This window comes from Argentina silus (assembly GCF_951799395.1).
Source record: "Argentina silus genome assembly, chromosome: 9".
Taxonomy (NCBI): Eukaryota; Metazoa; Chordata; class Actinopteri; order Argentiniformes; family Argentinidae; genus Argentina; species Argentina silus.
In genome coordinates this window covers 20967268-20980840 of record NC_139663.1, presented here as the reverse complement: position 1 = coordinate 20980840, position 13573 = coordinate 20967268, and the positions used below count along the sequence as shown (strand labels likewise).

General features: G+C 47.2%; 2 protein-coding genes across 2 annotated transcripts; both read right to left on the bottom strand.

Moving 5' to 3' along the window:
* Window positions 1–267: 267 nt before the first annotated feature.
* On the bottom strand, window positions 268–6206 carry ube2z (ubiquitin-conjugating enzyme E2Z). Its single transcript, XM_083676664.1, has 7 exons — window positions 5385–6206; window positions 4833–4905; window positions 3833–4020; window positions 3487–3598; window positions 3184–3296; window positions 2145–2235; window positions 268–1801 (listed from the first exon to the last, which is right to left on the bottom strand). Exons 1-7 carry the CDS (start codon window positions 5837–5839, stop codon window positions 1625–1627), a joined length of 1209 nt encoding a protein of 402 aa, XP_083532790.1. The 5' UTR covers window positions 5840–6206; the 3' UTR covers window positions 268–1624.
* Window positions 6207–7259: 1053 nt separating this feature from the next.
* Window positions 7260–11248, bottom strand: atp5mc1 (ATP synthase membrane subunit c locus 1). The gene is made up of 5 exons (XM_083677783.1): window positions 11160–11248; window positions 9491–9538; window positions 9037–9117; window positions 8057–8238; window positions 7260–7798 (listed from the first exon to the last, which is right to left on the bottom strand). The coding sequence occupies exons 2-5, from the start codon at window positions 9527–9529 to the stop codon at window positions 7684–7686; spliced, it is 417 nt and encodes a 138-aa protein (XP_083533909.1). The 5' UTR covers window positions 9530–9538; window positions 11160–11248; the 3' UTR covers window positions 7260–7683.
* Between the last annotated feature and the right edge of the window lie 2325 nt (window positions 11249–13573).

The window sequence follows — 13573 nt, the reverse complement described above, 5'->3', positions numbered from 1 at the left end:
TTGATTTAACCCATTTTGTTCTTTCATGAACAAATTGTTACCATCTCACAGCTTTGCGGCTGGGTTGGGGGGGGAGAAATTAAGTACTACTTAAGCAACAAAACTTTTGGGAAACCGACCCCAGAACAGATCAGGGTGTTGTCTGGTAGTGCTGTGGTCTGACCACTAGTCTGACGGCCATTTTAATCAGAGAGGGATAGAGTGTGGAGTGGACGTAAATCATGGGGTAGGGCACTACATTCTGGAATGGAATGCAGCCAGAGAGTAGGGAGGGAGGGAGGGGACAAACATCATGAGAACAGATCAGAAGGGTGTGGTCCAGTAGTGTTGGGGTCTAGCCTGTCACTGTGGTCCAGACAGTCAGACATGAAGCCATAACAAAGCTATGCAGTTTAACTGTTATCCTGAGGCAGTTGGTTTCAAAGTCCAATAAGAAGTCCCCCAAGAGTTCTCGTGTGTTATTGAAAAACTGGGGCATCTAGCGAGGTGGGGAGGGGGGTTAGGGAGAGGGTGGTGGGTGGGGGGGGGGGGGGGGGTTAGGAAGAGGGAGGGGTGAGGGGGATATGCTCTATTTTTGGGTCTCGCAGGGCTTAGCCTGTCCAGAAAGAACCCCTACATCAGCAAATTAAAACCTCTCTCTTTCTGCGTCACATAATGCTCTCTCTCTCTCTCTGTCTATATATATATATATGTACATGTCTCGTACTGGCATCAAAGGAGGTGATTTTGAATTAAATGCAATTCTGTATGAATTCATAATCTCAATATGACTCGATTCATAACCTTTTATTTGTAATCTGATGACTCAATCAAGGAGGAGTTAATAGATGTTCAGAGAGCAGACAGAACATAGAAGACTAGCACACCTTACAGGTGCCTCAACAGACAGGTGTGTACCACACAATGCACACTGGATTCCTATGTATGTATGTATGTATGTATTTTATATGGGTATAAGTGCAAATGTGTTGTGTTGTGTGTGTGTGTGTGTGTGTGTGTGTGTGTGTGTGTGGCAGATCTCAGATATCACCTCAACTTAATCAACTAGGGTTCAACAGAACAGAGAACACAACAGATGACAAATACTACATCAACATCATCAACAACAACAACAAACAACTGTCAATCAAACAGTGTCCCTCTTCCAGGAGCCAATGTCTCCAGGCCCCAGAACCCCCCCCCCCTTTTCCAATCAGACACTGGCATCGCCAGTGGAACACAAATCAAAAGGCAGTCATTGGAGGAGGAGAGCGGGAAGGGGCGGGGAGAGAAGAAAAGAGAACAACCAATCAGAACAGAGATGGTCTATCTTTTAAGTGCTTCCATAATCACGCCTCCCCAACATCTCGCTTATGACAGAAGCGTCCAGCTTAAACAGTAAAGGGGGAAACAAGAAGAAGAAGAGTCGTAGTGTGTTGGTGGTGGTGTTGGCGCCATCCGGTGGTCAGGGTTGGAAACTGCCCCTGGGTCTGTTGGTCAGAGGTATGTGGCGCCATCCGGTGGTGAGGGCTGGGAACTGCGCCCTGTCTGTCTGGCTCTGAGGTCTACGGCCCCATTTGGTGGTTTAGGGCAGGGCTAAGGTACGGCCCTAGCTCCCAGGCTCGGAGGTGGCGCCATCCGGTGGTTAGGGCTGGGTACTGCCCTGGCTGTCTGGGTCCGTGCCGGAGGAGCTGGTGTCTGAGTCTGAGTCGGCGTCTTCGTCCTCCGGGGAGCACTTCTCCCGAACGCGCTTCTGGGTAGCGCTGAGTCTCGCCAGGAGACCCTGGTAGTCGAAACGACCCCTCTTCTCCCCAAATGGATCCTGGAGGGAGAGAAGAGAGGAGAGAGGAGAGAAGGGAAGAGAGAGAGAGAGTAGAGGTGGAAGAGGGAAGAGAGAGAGTGGAAGAGGGAAGAGAGAGAAGAAGTGAGTGTCTTATTCATAACTTGCCCAGTGTATTGTGCACTTGGAAACCTAATAAACTTGAAACTTGGAGATCAAATAACCAAGTTATTAGCAATAAACAAGTGATGGCCCCAGAATACACGTTTCATACCACTGTTCCATGCATTACAATGAGGCCGTCCTCCGATTTCTACCTCCACCAGCCTCCGACAAATGAACTGCAGCCAAAGTAGTATTAATGTTTACACACACACACACACACCTGCATGTTCTGTCCCTGTAGGTGGAGTCTCTCTTTGCAGACCCCCTCATAGAAGTCATAGTACTCCAGGAAAGACTTCTCCATCACACTCCTGTAACACACACACACACACACACACGTTAATAAATAAGTTTATAATGTTGCATCTCATAGAAAACATTCCCCACACCATTATACCACCTCCACCATGAGAAGGTGTACAGGTGTTCCTCCACCATGAGAAGGTGTACAGGTGTTCCTCCACCATGAGAAGGTGTACAGGTGTTCCTAATAAAGTGTACGGTCAGTGTATGTCTATGATTACAACCAGAAACTTTTCCCTTCCTGTTTTTCATTATAAAAATAAACATGAAGAAAAAAAATATATAAACATTTACATTTATGGCATTTGGCAGATGCCTTTATCCAAAGAGACTTGCAACAAATACATTACATGTTCATGGTGTACAGTAGTGTATTAGTGTGTGTACAGTAGTGTGTTAGTGTGTGTGTGTACAGTAGTGTGTTAGTGTGTGTGTGTGTGTGTGTGTACAGTAGTGTGTTAGTGTGTGTGTGTGTGTGTATACAGTAGTGTGTGTGTACAGCAGTGTGTTAGTGTGTGTGTACAGTAGTCTCAGTGTGTACAGTAGTGTGTGTGTGTGTATACAGTAGTGTTAGTGTGTGTGTGTATATAGTAGTGTTAGTGTGTGTATACAGTAGTGTTAGTGTGTGTGTGTGTGTATACAGTAGTGTGTGTGTACAGCAGTGTGTGTGTACAGTAGTATGTTAGTGTGTGTGTACAGTAGTGTGTTAGTGTGTGTGTGTATACAGTAGTGTTAGTGTGTGTGTGTGTGTATAAGTGTTAGTGTGTGTGTGTATACAGTAGTGTTAGTGTGTGTGTGTATATACAGTAGTGTTAGTGTGTGTGTGTGTGTATACAGTAGTGTTAGTGTGTGTGTGTGTGTGTGTGTGTATACAGTAGTGTTAGTGTGTGTGTGTGTATACAGTAGTGTTAGTGTGTGTGTGAGTACAGTAGTGTGTGACAGCAGGCAGGACTCACCAGAGAGCGTCAGGACAGGGGACCTTGCCGTCCAGCATGTCACACACAGCCACACGCATGGTCTCATGGCGGATACACTCGTTGTAGTTCTTACTGTCCCCCGGGTGTCTCTCCTGACACACACACACACACACATTGTATAAAATGGCCTACAGTTCTGTTCACCCATAATAACCCTGCAGTAGTAACTTTTTGGATCAAATGGCTGCATGTCTCCACCAACAAAACCACATTTCCCATCAACCAGTGCAGATTGCGTTGAGTTGGAACTGCCTGCTGGGTAATGTAGTTAGTCTGGCCTACCTGTTCGAAGCCAGGCTCGTTGTGGTAGGGGTTCTCAGTCATCAGAGACTGGATGGAGATCAGGACAGAGGAGATGCTCTGGGCTGGGCTCCAGGCTGGACCGGTCCAGGTCCTGACCCACACAACACAACCACCAGATGAGAGAAAGAGAGGGAAAGAAAAGAGGAAGAAGGGAAGAGCAGAGGGAATGGGAGAGCAAGAGAGATGAGGAAGGTGTGTGTGTGAGAGAGTAAAGGAGAAGGGAAGAGGAGAGGGAGCAGAACGGTTAAAACCAGGCCTGACGAGGGTACAGTAGTAGTGTCTAGGGTGTAGGGGCTAGGGCCCATGTTGTGTCTCAGCCACTCACCCCAGGATGCTGAGGCAGACCTTGCCATTGCGGTAGAAGTTGGGGTTGAAGCGAACAGTGTTCTGCCCAGTAGTGATGAGCTTGACGCGGGGCGGGTGGATGGGGTAGTCAGGGGGGCAGCGGAACAAGAAGAGGAAGAATCCCCCCTCGTAGGGCGTGTCAAAGGGTCCAGTGATGAGGGCGTGGATCTGGGGGAAGGAGGAGGGGGGAGGGGGGAGGGGGGAGGGGAGGATTTCATGATCAAATAGTATCAAATCATTAGTTGTGACTAGCTGTGTGTGTGTACATCATTCATTGTGTTGCCCACAGAGGAGCTGAGACTCACTCCTGGTCCTGGAGAGCCACAGTGCTGCCGGCTTTTGTTCCAGCTCAGCACTGACACACCTGATTCAGCTAATCGAGGTTTAGAAGATCGGTTGATTAGTTCAGTCAGGTGTGTTTTCACTAAGCTGGGACCAGAACCGTGACCCACTGCGGCGGCTCTCCAGGACCAGGATTGAGTATCACAGAGCTGGATCATATTCCCACCAGCCAGGGTAGTATGGAGGCGAAGGTAGTTGTACAAAACAACCCGTTTCTTCCTTTCTCTTGCATTGTGACTGCTGATGGCATTTGTTCTTATCGAAGGATTTACTTACAATGACTGATGTACAGTACCAGTCAAACGTTTGGACACACCTTCTCATTCAATGGTTTTTCTTTATTTTTATTGTTTTCTACATTGTAGATTAATATTGAAGACATCAAAACTATGAAGGAACACATATGGAGTTATGTAGTAAACAAAAAAAGTGTTAAACAAACCAGAATATGGTTTATATTTTAGATTCTTCAAAGTAGCCATATTTTGCTTTGATGACAGCTTTGCACACTCTTGGCAAGTTTGTGTCCAAACTGTTGACCGGTACTGTACATTTAGAGACAGATTCACTTACTTTAGACAGATGTACTTATTGTACAGTCACTTAGGACAAGCGTCTGCTAGATGACTTAAATGTACCTTGGTCATGTCGTGTGGGTCAGGGACAACAAACATCCCTGGCGGAGGCTCCTTATAGATGGACATAATATCCCTGCAGAGGGGACAGGAGAAACACATTACAATCGACAGAGAAAGGACTCGTTTTTATTTCACTGGCGTTCAAAAGGTTGCTGACCTGCGTTTACAGGGAAACACACAGACAGGAGAGATTGGCCAATCCAATGCTGTTTGTTTGTTTGTTTCCAAGAGACCGTCGCTTACTATCACCGTCCCATTACCAGGCACTTTCCTATACTGCGTCTTTTCTCAGCGGGCAGGCGGAAAACTTACAGTCAGAGTTACACGACAAAAGTTGTTATTTCATAACAGCCTACGCATGTCAGGTCCTTTCACACACTCAGTATCGGTCCCTCCCACGTTTAACAATAGAAACTGAATCTAAATATTTACTTTCGTTTCTGTAACTTGAACCATTAATCACGCCAACAATATATGTTGCAACAAACAGAGCTACACTACAGTACTATCGTGATGATTATGATTCATAACAAACTAGGCCTAAATGTTTACCTTTTGATTCGGAGAATGCACTGCTGGGACGCTTTCTCGTTGTCCCAGTCGGTGCTCAGTGTTGGGTCCCAGGACGTAGCGTGAATCTGGGACAGGAGGCCCGCTCCGGCCACCCCAGCAACCCCCAGCCCGATGGCGCTCGGAAGAGCCATCGTAGTGGCTACGTTGTGGGGTGTAGGGATGGCAGAGCCCACGGCAGTGTTAAGAACACCTCCTACGCTGTTCCCATGCCCGCTTCCCACGGTCGAAGTAGTTGTGGCTGTAGTACCAGGGGCCACAACAGCTAGGCCTGTCTCCGCGGCCGCTGCGGAAGGCGGTGAGCTCGGGTGAGCTGCACCCGTCGAGTGACCTGGCAGAGAATTACCTAAACTCGGTAACAGCGGACCTCCATTGCCCTGGCTAGTGACACCTAAACCTATGGAACCGTTAGCTCCCTCTCCAACGCTATCCGCCATGGTCAATCAGTTCGTGTGTTAGCTAACGTTACAACTCGCTAGCCAGCTATGGTTATTGACAGCTGTCGACTACACTAGTTTCTTGTTCGAGTCCGTCCTCACGCAAGCAGCGGACGACGAAGAGGAGCGAGGAGAGGGGAAGCGGAGAAAACCCGCTCCCACGGCATCGCAGCTAGCTGTGTGTATGTCTTTTTCCTGGCCTCCAAAAAGTGGATAACCTTGTTTAATGTAGTTATGCTTTCCAAAAATCGATCAACTCTCAGCTCGATATCTAAAGCAGTTATCAGATATCATGCGTCGCAAAATTCGCCATTTCACCAGTCATCAACGCACTTTGCGGTTTCAGCCTGTTTGTCACAATGTTTTTTTTTTCTGTTTTCCCTAAACCACTTCCTCTTCTGACAGCGGGCTGCTACTGCCCCCTGTGGTGATATCCGGAACCGCAGACAAGTGCATCCATGTTGTAATACATACAGTATTCGAGACAGTACTACAGTACTACAGTCGTCCAGGCCTTGATATAAAATGCATTCAATATATTTGGCTGCTGGTATTGCAAAAACAAGTCAGTATGCCCTCAGTCATCCTGGACTTATAAAATACCTATCAATATCTTTGACTGTTAGTATTGTAAAAATATGCCCTCTTTCAATTATATTATTATATATATATATATATATTATATTATATTTCCACTATCCTACCTACAAGAACACAGTAAATATGAGTTGAATTCAAGAAGTATTGAGTGGAAAATCTACCTTAGTTTATTTTAGATTCAAGGACAACCTCATTTGGGTGTCCTGTTACCTCCTAGTGCCCAGACTCTTCTAACCATCCATCAGTGTCACATTAACTAGTGCGGTGGGAGAAGTTGGACACACAGTAGGGCAGGGGAGGCTGGAGGAGGTAGAAATTGGAGGACGGGCTGATTGTAATGCATGGAACAGAATCAGGAACGGTATCAAGCACCTCCAGCCTCCTTTGATGTGATGTGTTTGTAAAGGTGAAACACAGCCACTATGAACCGTGCAAAACAATCCTACAGAACCCATCCAGTCTTTATACCACGTCAGCTGAATCAGGGATCCTGAACTACTTAAGTCACTGGTCTCATAACATGTTAAACCATTGGGACGTCTCATTGTCGTCAGTCCCATGGCTTTTTATGGATACTCTACAATATAGTTGTATAACTGTTGTGTGCATTGATTCAGACAGGCAGCATTAGCAGCATTCATCTGCTTTTAAATCTTTATAGCCAATTTTAGTGTATGCAAGTTATGATTCTACTCCACCCTTGCCAGGCAAGGGCTCATGAAACACCAAAACACACATCTACTAAAACAAACAATAATAAAGACCCCATTCCAAGTCACTCTCCCCCACAAACAACCCAAAAATGAAAACTTCAACCGTGTCTGTTAACCCAACCATTTATTCGGACAGACCGTTTAAACCGAAGTGAGATCTTACGTAAAACTTCTGGATAATCAAAAAATGACAGCAAAGGAACATAAAAAGGTAGGATTCTGTAGTTGGTAGTAGATAGTTGTTTGATTGGAATGGCGACGTTGTTGCCATGACATCATGAGCTGCACGTCAGAGTTCCGTCTCCCTGGGAAGGGGGGGGGGGGATGTACCGGGCAGTGTTCAGCAGAGCACAATGTTGCAAAACTCTCCGTTAGAAACACACGTAGAGCAAGCATGACTCTCTGGCATGCAGAGTAGAGGAGTCGTGTCACAGCTCTGGCCATGAGGATTCTGTCTGCAGTGTCGGGCACATTGTGCACTCCTGAACACAGCCCTGGTACAGGGGACGGGGATGTGTATGTAGTAGTAGTTTACATAGCAAACAGGATAAGGAAAGCAACCATCAAACAGAAAAGACCCATGGCCTCAGACAGGGCGAAGCCCAGGATGGCATAGGAGAAGAGCTGCTGCTTCAGAGAGGGGTTCCTGAGAGAGGGAGGCAGAGAGAGGGAGGGGAGGGAGAGAGGAGGGGGAAGATGTTAGGATTGTTAGAACCCAATAATCTGCTCACCAACATTCTCACTTTCCATCAGATGCGCAAGTGCCCAGGGGGCTGGAGGTCTAGAGGTCGACTTAGGAACAGGTTTACAACAACAAACACCAAACTCATCTGTTCTACACGAATGAAGGAACACACAAGTGAATGAAATGAAGGTGCGGATGAAGGAGAGACGTCTCCTTTACCTGGCGTAGCCGATGATCAGACTGCCGAACACTGTTCCGATCCCTGCCCCTGAGCCGGCGACGCCCACGGTGGCGGCCCCAGCCCCGATGAACTTGGCGGCGGTGTCGATGTCCCTGGAGACAGCGCTGGTCTGGAACCCCCTGGTCAGGAGGGACGACACCTCACTGACGGGCAACAGGGCCTGGGGGAGAAGGAGAGGGGGGGGGGGAGGAAGGGGTGAGAGAGAAGAGGAAGGAGGAAAGAAAATGGGGAGAAGGGAAGAGGGAGCAGATCAGTTAAAACCAGGAGTGACGAGGGAAGAGTTCCATTTCAGTCCCTAGCTCCTACAATAACAATTCATAAAATGGGAGAATGACCAAAACCAGGACCAGACTTTATTTTCTTTATCCTCCATATTTATCCTTCAAACAATCCCCCCCCTCAACCCACCTTTTTAAACCTTTAACTATTTTTATCATTGTTTTTATTGACTGCTTTGTTTTACTTTTCATTCACCCATCCGTCCTTGTTCTCCATGGAATGCGGTGTCGTTGAGTACTGAGAAAAGTGCTCTACAAAAATCAACGCATTCTTATACCTGTCATCATCCATCATCAGATCAGTGGAAGTGGGAGACAAGGCCAGGAAGCCTCTCTAGACTATTGAGACGCATACTTGGTCCTAATGTTTACAGACTCTCACATTATTTGTCAGGGTTCTCACACCAACTAGGGTTTACTTGTACCAAAATGCGCAAAAAATACCACTAAAACGCTGCATTAACTGAGGAACATGCTTTTAACAATTTAATGTCATTGGCCATCAAAGATAGTTACCCTATCATTCGGTCTACTAAATAACAGTTACATTTTCTCTGAAATATTGACAGTGACAGAGCCGAGTGGACAAGGCTCCGTTCTTTGGGGAGAACCCCGAGACGCCTGCCCGGTCCTAACGCACGCAGACAGACTTAAACCCATGTTGACACGGAGAGGCTCACCTGCTGCTCGCTGCTGGCTTCTGGTCTGTTGAAGAGGGAGACAGACACTGGCCGGGCGAGGATTCTGGACCCCCCACGCAGCTGAAACACACACACACGTCAGGGAGCATGTGACTGCAACACTGCCCTCCTCATTAGATTAAAGTACTACTGCTGTAGCAGGCAGTCCCAGATCAGTACGAGTCATAATATCTCTGTGGGGCTTCACACTACAGGGCCGACCCTACCGTAAAGTGCTGTCTGACATATTTTCCATTCACATTGTCCTTTGCAGATCTGTTACAGCAACTATGGTGGATGTATAACCAGGCCAGCCCAGTCCAGCTAAAATCAACTCAAGTGCGACTTAGGGCTTCTTGTGCCTCTGAGGTGGTCAAAGTGCCAGGTGGTGTTAGGGCTAAGACGTATGGTCCCACAAACTATTGTCCCCTGGGGGGTCAGAGGAGATACGTACCACAGCTGGTGAGGTGACAAACTTAGCACAAGCGTACATGGCTGGAGCCTGTGGAGGGGGGGAGAGAGAGAGAGGAGTTATACACTTATTCATCCTATATTCTCCATCTGATTCTCTGTCAGCCCATTGAGTGTATTAATACTGTACTGCATGTTGTTACTGAAGTTTCTATGAGTATGGGTCCGGCTTAACACCATACTATGTCCCTTTAAAATCAACAGGTGTGCATCTGAGCAGTCATGAATGGTCAGAGTTGAGCACACGGCATTGACATTTAAAAACACTCCTTCTACATGCGTTTTTTTAAACGAAAACATCAGGGAATAGACACTTCTGAATAAAATCCGATGTTTGAGGTTTTGTATATTTGATCAGAGCGGTTGGCGCTCAGCTAACCCGAGAAGAACACTCCGTACTATTCTGCCCACAATGTTTCATAAGCGCATGAGGGGTAACACGTTCAGGACAGTCGTAGGTCGAAGTACGCAGAAACTTTCTCCCTGAAACATCCAAAATGAATGTGAAAACAATTAAAACACGTAGAATCTGGAAGGCTTAGACTTAAATACCGACCTGCATGGTTATCGAATAAGAGATCCAATTACCGATCAGACGTTGCCATCACCGTTAATGAGACAGAGCCGTCTACACCCACATAATCCAATTGCATGGAAGGGTCAGGGTGGGGATCATATGCGTTTAAACACCAAGATAGAAAGCCAACTACACACGCAGCCTGACTGAATCAATCAATCTGCACTTGTACCGTTAAATCATTTGACTTTAAAAGTGACTTCGTTCTGGTCTCTTTTTAACTAGGGAACACTCCCCCTTTCCTCGCCGCCATTTGTGTAACCCTTGGGGGGCAAGGTGGCTTGACAACCGAAAGAAATAACCACAGGCTATTAAGATGTAATCCGCAAAGTGTGAAACCGATTTATTAGAGATAAAACGAGTAAAGTCTTTGAAAAGGGGAGAAGGTTAGCTAGCTGGCTGGCTAATCTGGTTAAGGTTGTTAGCCGTTGGTCTGGAGTGGTAGCTGGTCTACTTCAGACCGCTACTGGAGGTTGCTAGCTAGCTAGCTAGCTCAATACGTGAAGGTCAACAACGACCCACAGACAGGTGCATGAGATTGAAATTAAAGGACGTTATATTCCCTGCAGAACAAAACGCAAAATATCACTTTAGACTCGAATAGTGAAATGTCCGTTTTTTTTCCTAATCTGAAGAGACGCCGTCCTGAGACCGGCTGCAGGAACGCACCGACGGGTCCGCTAGGCCCAGACATGGACGCCAGTCAGACATTTTGCACACAAGTGTCATTGCAGACTTCCCATTCACGGCCCCTCAAATCGCATGGATAGGCAACCGCAGACGCGTGCTCTTTCGCTCAACGCTGTCCATTACTGCGCCGGTCAACACTTTTATCTCGGTAATCGTGTGTGTACGAGTAGAACATTCACTGCAAAACGACGGTAAGTCATTGAATGGCCGTCCATTCAAGTAACGTTAGCCGCAGAAGCTACTCAGCTAGCTAGGATGTTAACAGTATTCTGCCCTTCCCAGCTATGCATACGAGATAGTGAAACATGTTCGTACTGAGTAGATAAGATGTTAACACAGATACACTGAAGTCATATTATACTGAAGAAGTGAAATGTTGCCTCACCGATTTGTTACAGTACACAGAGGGTCCGGGAAAACTGGCTTTCGCTCGCAGCAGCAGTCAATGAGTGCACGGTGACAGCTGTCACCTTGTCATTTATAAACTAAGATACTACGTCCTAAGCGTCCATTGGACACAACGAAACCGCCTTCGCCAACGATTGGCTACTCACTGTGTCAATAAAGTGATTTCGCCCAATCATAGATCGTTTTAATGAACTACAAGAGTTATAATTGGTTGATAGGATTTACTTGGGCGTTTTGGAACACATGCCCTTTTCCCCATTGGACCATATTACCGGGAATCGAAAGTACATCCAGTGTCCTCTGTTTCTACTGGACGTTGTACAGGAAGTCCCACCTGCTTCTATATGGAGATGCCCTGAAATCCCAGAAATGTAAATGATGCTTTGAACATGTGTCTGCTGCTACTTCTTTACTTACAACTCTGGGTTGAGGTCAGTTTGAATATTCATTCACTCAATGCAACAAGTGGAAGCACGTTGAATCTGCCCATCAATGACCCCTAACCCAACCCCTCATAGACAGCTGGGGAGATCTGAGACAGGATTGGACAGGTGTAAGCAAGAGGTGAAGATTCCACCTATCAGAGGGCAAGGTTAGAGCTATTACTGTATTGCTTGAACCTGTCAAGTGCTCTCAGATCTGAGTGTCTAGGTAGGGGCTAGGCCAGTGGAGGCAGGTGGAGAAATGGATGAGGACGGGCTCATTGTAATGGATGGAACGGAATGAGGAATGCCGTCAAACACACATCAAACACATCAAACACCAGCCTCCACTGGGCTAGGGGTTGTTTCCAGTGGAGGCCGGTGGAGGTAGAAATCGGAGGACGGGCTTGTTGTGCATGTTGTAGTTCATACCATTCATCATTCCATTGATACCATTCCTTATTCCGTTCCATGCATTACCATGAGCCCATCCTCTGACTTCTACCTCCACCAGTCTCTCTTAGTTGTTTCTGGACAGGCCCCTTTTTCACCCGTTCCTCATGTCCTCCACTCACTCACTAGAGGTTTTGTCGCCCCCTGTAGGCCACATTCTGCCTGTACACCACTTCTCTGTCAGGTAAAGTGGGATGCTTGGGACGGCACCCTATTGAAGCTGAGATTTAAAGCGGTTAAGGTCAGGGTTAGGGTCAGGGTTAAGGTCAGGGTTAAGGTTAAGGTTAGGGTTAAGGTCAGGGTTAGGATTTACGGTAGGGTCGTCCCAAAGATCCCACTTAGCGTCTACCCTCCTCCTTACCAGCCGCCTCATATCCCAACACATAGAGCACCTCAATAGCAAGTATCCATTCCATGCATTACAATGAGCCTCCGATTTCTACCTCCACCAGCCTCCCCTGATGGACATGTTGGATGTGAAGAGGTGGAATCTTGCTTGTGGTTGTAGATGAACTCATTTATGAAAACAAGACAACCGATGGTAACTGATGGACTTGTTGTACTGTGTGTTATATGGCAATAAAGTTTTTGGATTCTGATGTATGGGTGTATTTCATGCATGTATTTACTATTTGCAAGTGTGTAGATCTGTACAATGGTGTCATGGTGTGTGAGTGAGCGTATTTGTTCATACACAGGGGAAGGAAATAAACTTGACCTCTATGCTTGTATGAAAATAATGTGTGTCTGTGTGTGTGTGTACAGTATTTGCACGTGCGTGTGTCTGTGTCTATGCCTGTGTGTGTGTGTGTGTGCGCATGTGTGTGTGTGTGCGTGTGTGTGTGAACTCTTGGTGTCTTCTCCCCATATGCCTGCCTGCGCATGTGTGTGTGTGTCTGCATGCTTGCCTGCGTGTGTGTGTGCATTTTTGCATGTATGTGTATGCATGTGTGTTTGTGTGTGTGCGTGCCTGCCTGCCTGTGTGCGTTTGCATGTGTGTGTCTGCGTGCCTGTCTGCATGTGTGTGTTTGCATGTGTGTGTCTGCGTGCCTGCCTACCTGGGTGTGTATGTGTGTGTGTGCGTTTTTGCATGTATGTGTGTGTGTGAACTCTTGGTGTCTTCTCTCCAGGGATGGGGGCTGTCAGGTTCTTCGTCCTCACTGTGTCAGGATGTCTATATCATTTTAACAGCCTGCCAGAACACAGCCTCGCTGGATTATAGAGAGGATATAAATCAACACCAAAATGTCTCCTAGCTGCCCCCGTTTCACCACCACCATTCCCCCACACCTCTCCCCCCCTTCTCCTCTCCTCCACCCCAGCATCCCCTGCACCCCCCAACGTCTCAGCCTAACCCCCATTTCACCACCACCATTCCCCCACACCTCTCCCCCCTTTTCTTCTCCTCCACCCCCCAACATCTCAGCCTCACCGCTGTTTCATCACCACTACCCCCCCCCCCCCCCCCCACCTCTCCACCCCAACCCCTTACACAAGTAAAGCCTAGAAGCATTAG

Excerpts from the sequence above, each read along its gene's own strand:
- atp5mc1 (XM_083677783.1), bottom strand. The coding sequence starts at position 9,529 with ATGTACGCTTGTGCTAAGTTTGTCACCTCACCAGCTGTG. Across the intron at positions 9,118-9,490 it reads TTGTCACCTCACCAGCTGTG|CTGCGTGGGGGGTCCAGAAT; the intron begins GTACGTATCTCC and ends TGTGTGTTTCAG. Across the intron at positions 8,239-9,036 it reads AAGCCAGCAGCGAGCAGCAG|GCCCTGTTGCCCGTCAGTGA; the intron begins GTGAGCCTCTCC and ends CTTCTCCCCCAG.
- ube2z (XM_083676664.1), bottom strand. The coding sequence starts at position 5,839 with ATGGCGGATAGCGTTGGAGAGGGAGCTAACGGTTCCATAGGTTTAGGT. Across the intron at positions 3,297-3,486 it reads ACGAGCCTGGCTTCGAACAG|GAGAGACACCCGGGGGACAG; the intron begins GTAGGCCAGACT and ends TGTGTGTGTCAG. Across the intron at positions 1,802-2,144 it reads TACAGGGACAGAACATGCAG|GATCCATTTGGGGAGAAGAG; the intron begins GTGTGTGTGTGT and ends CTCTCCCTCCAG.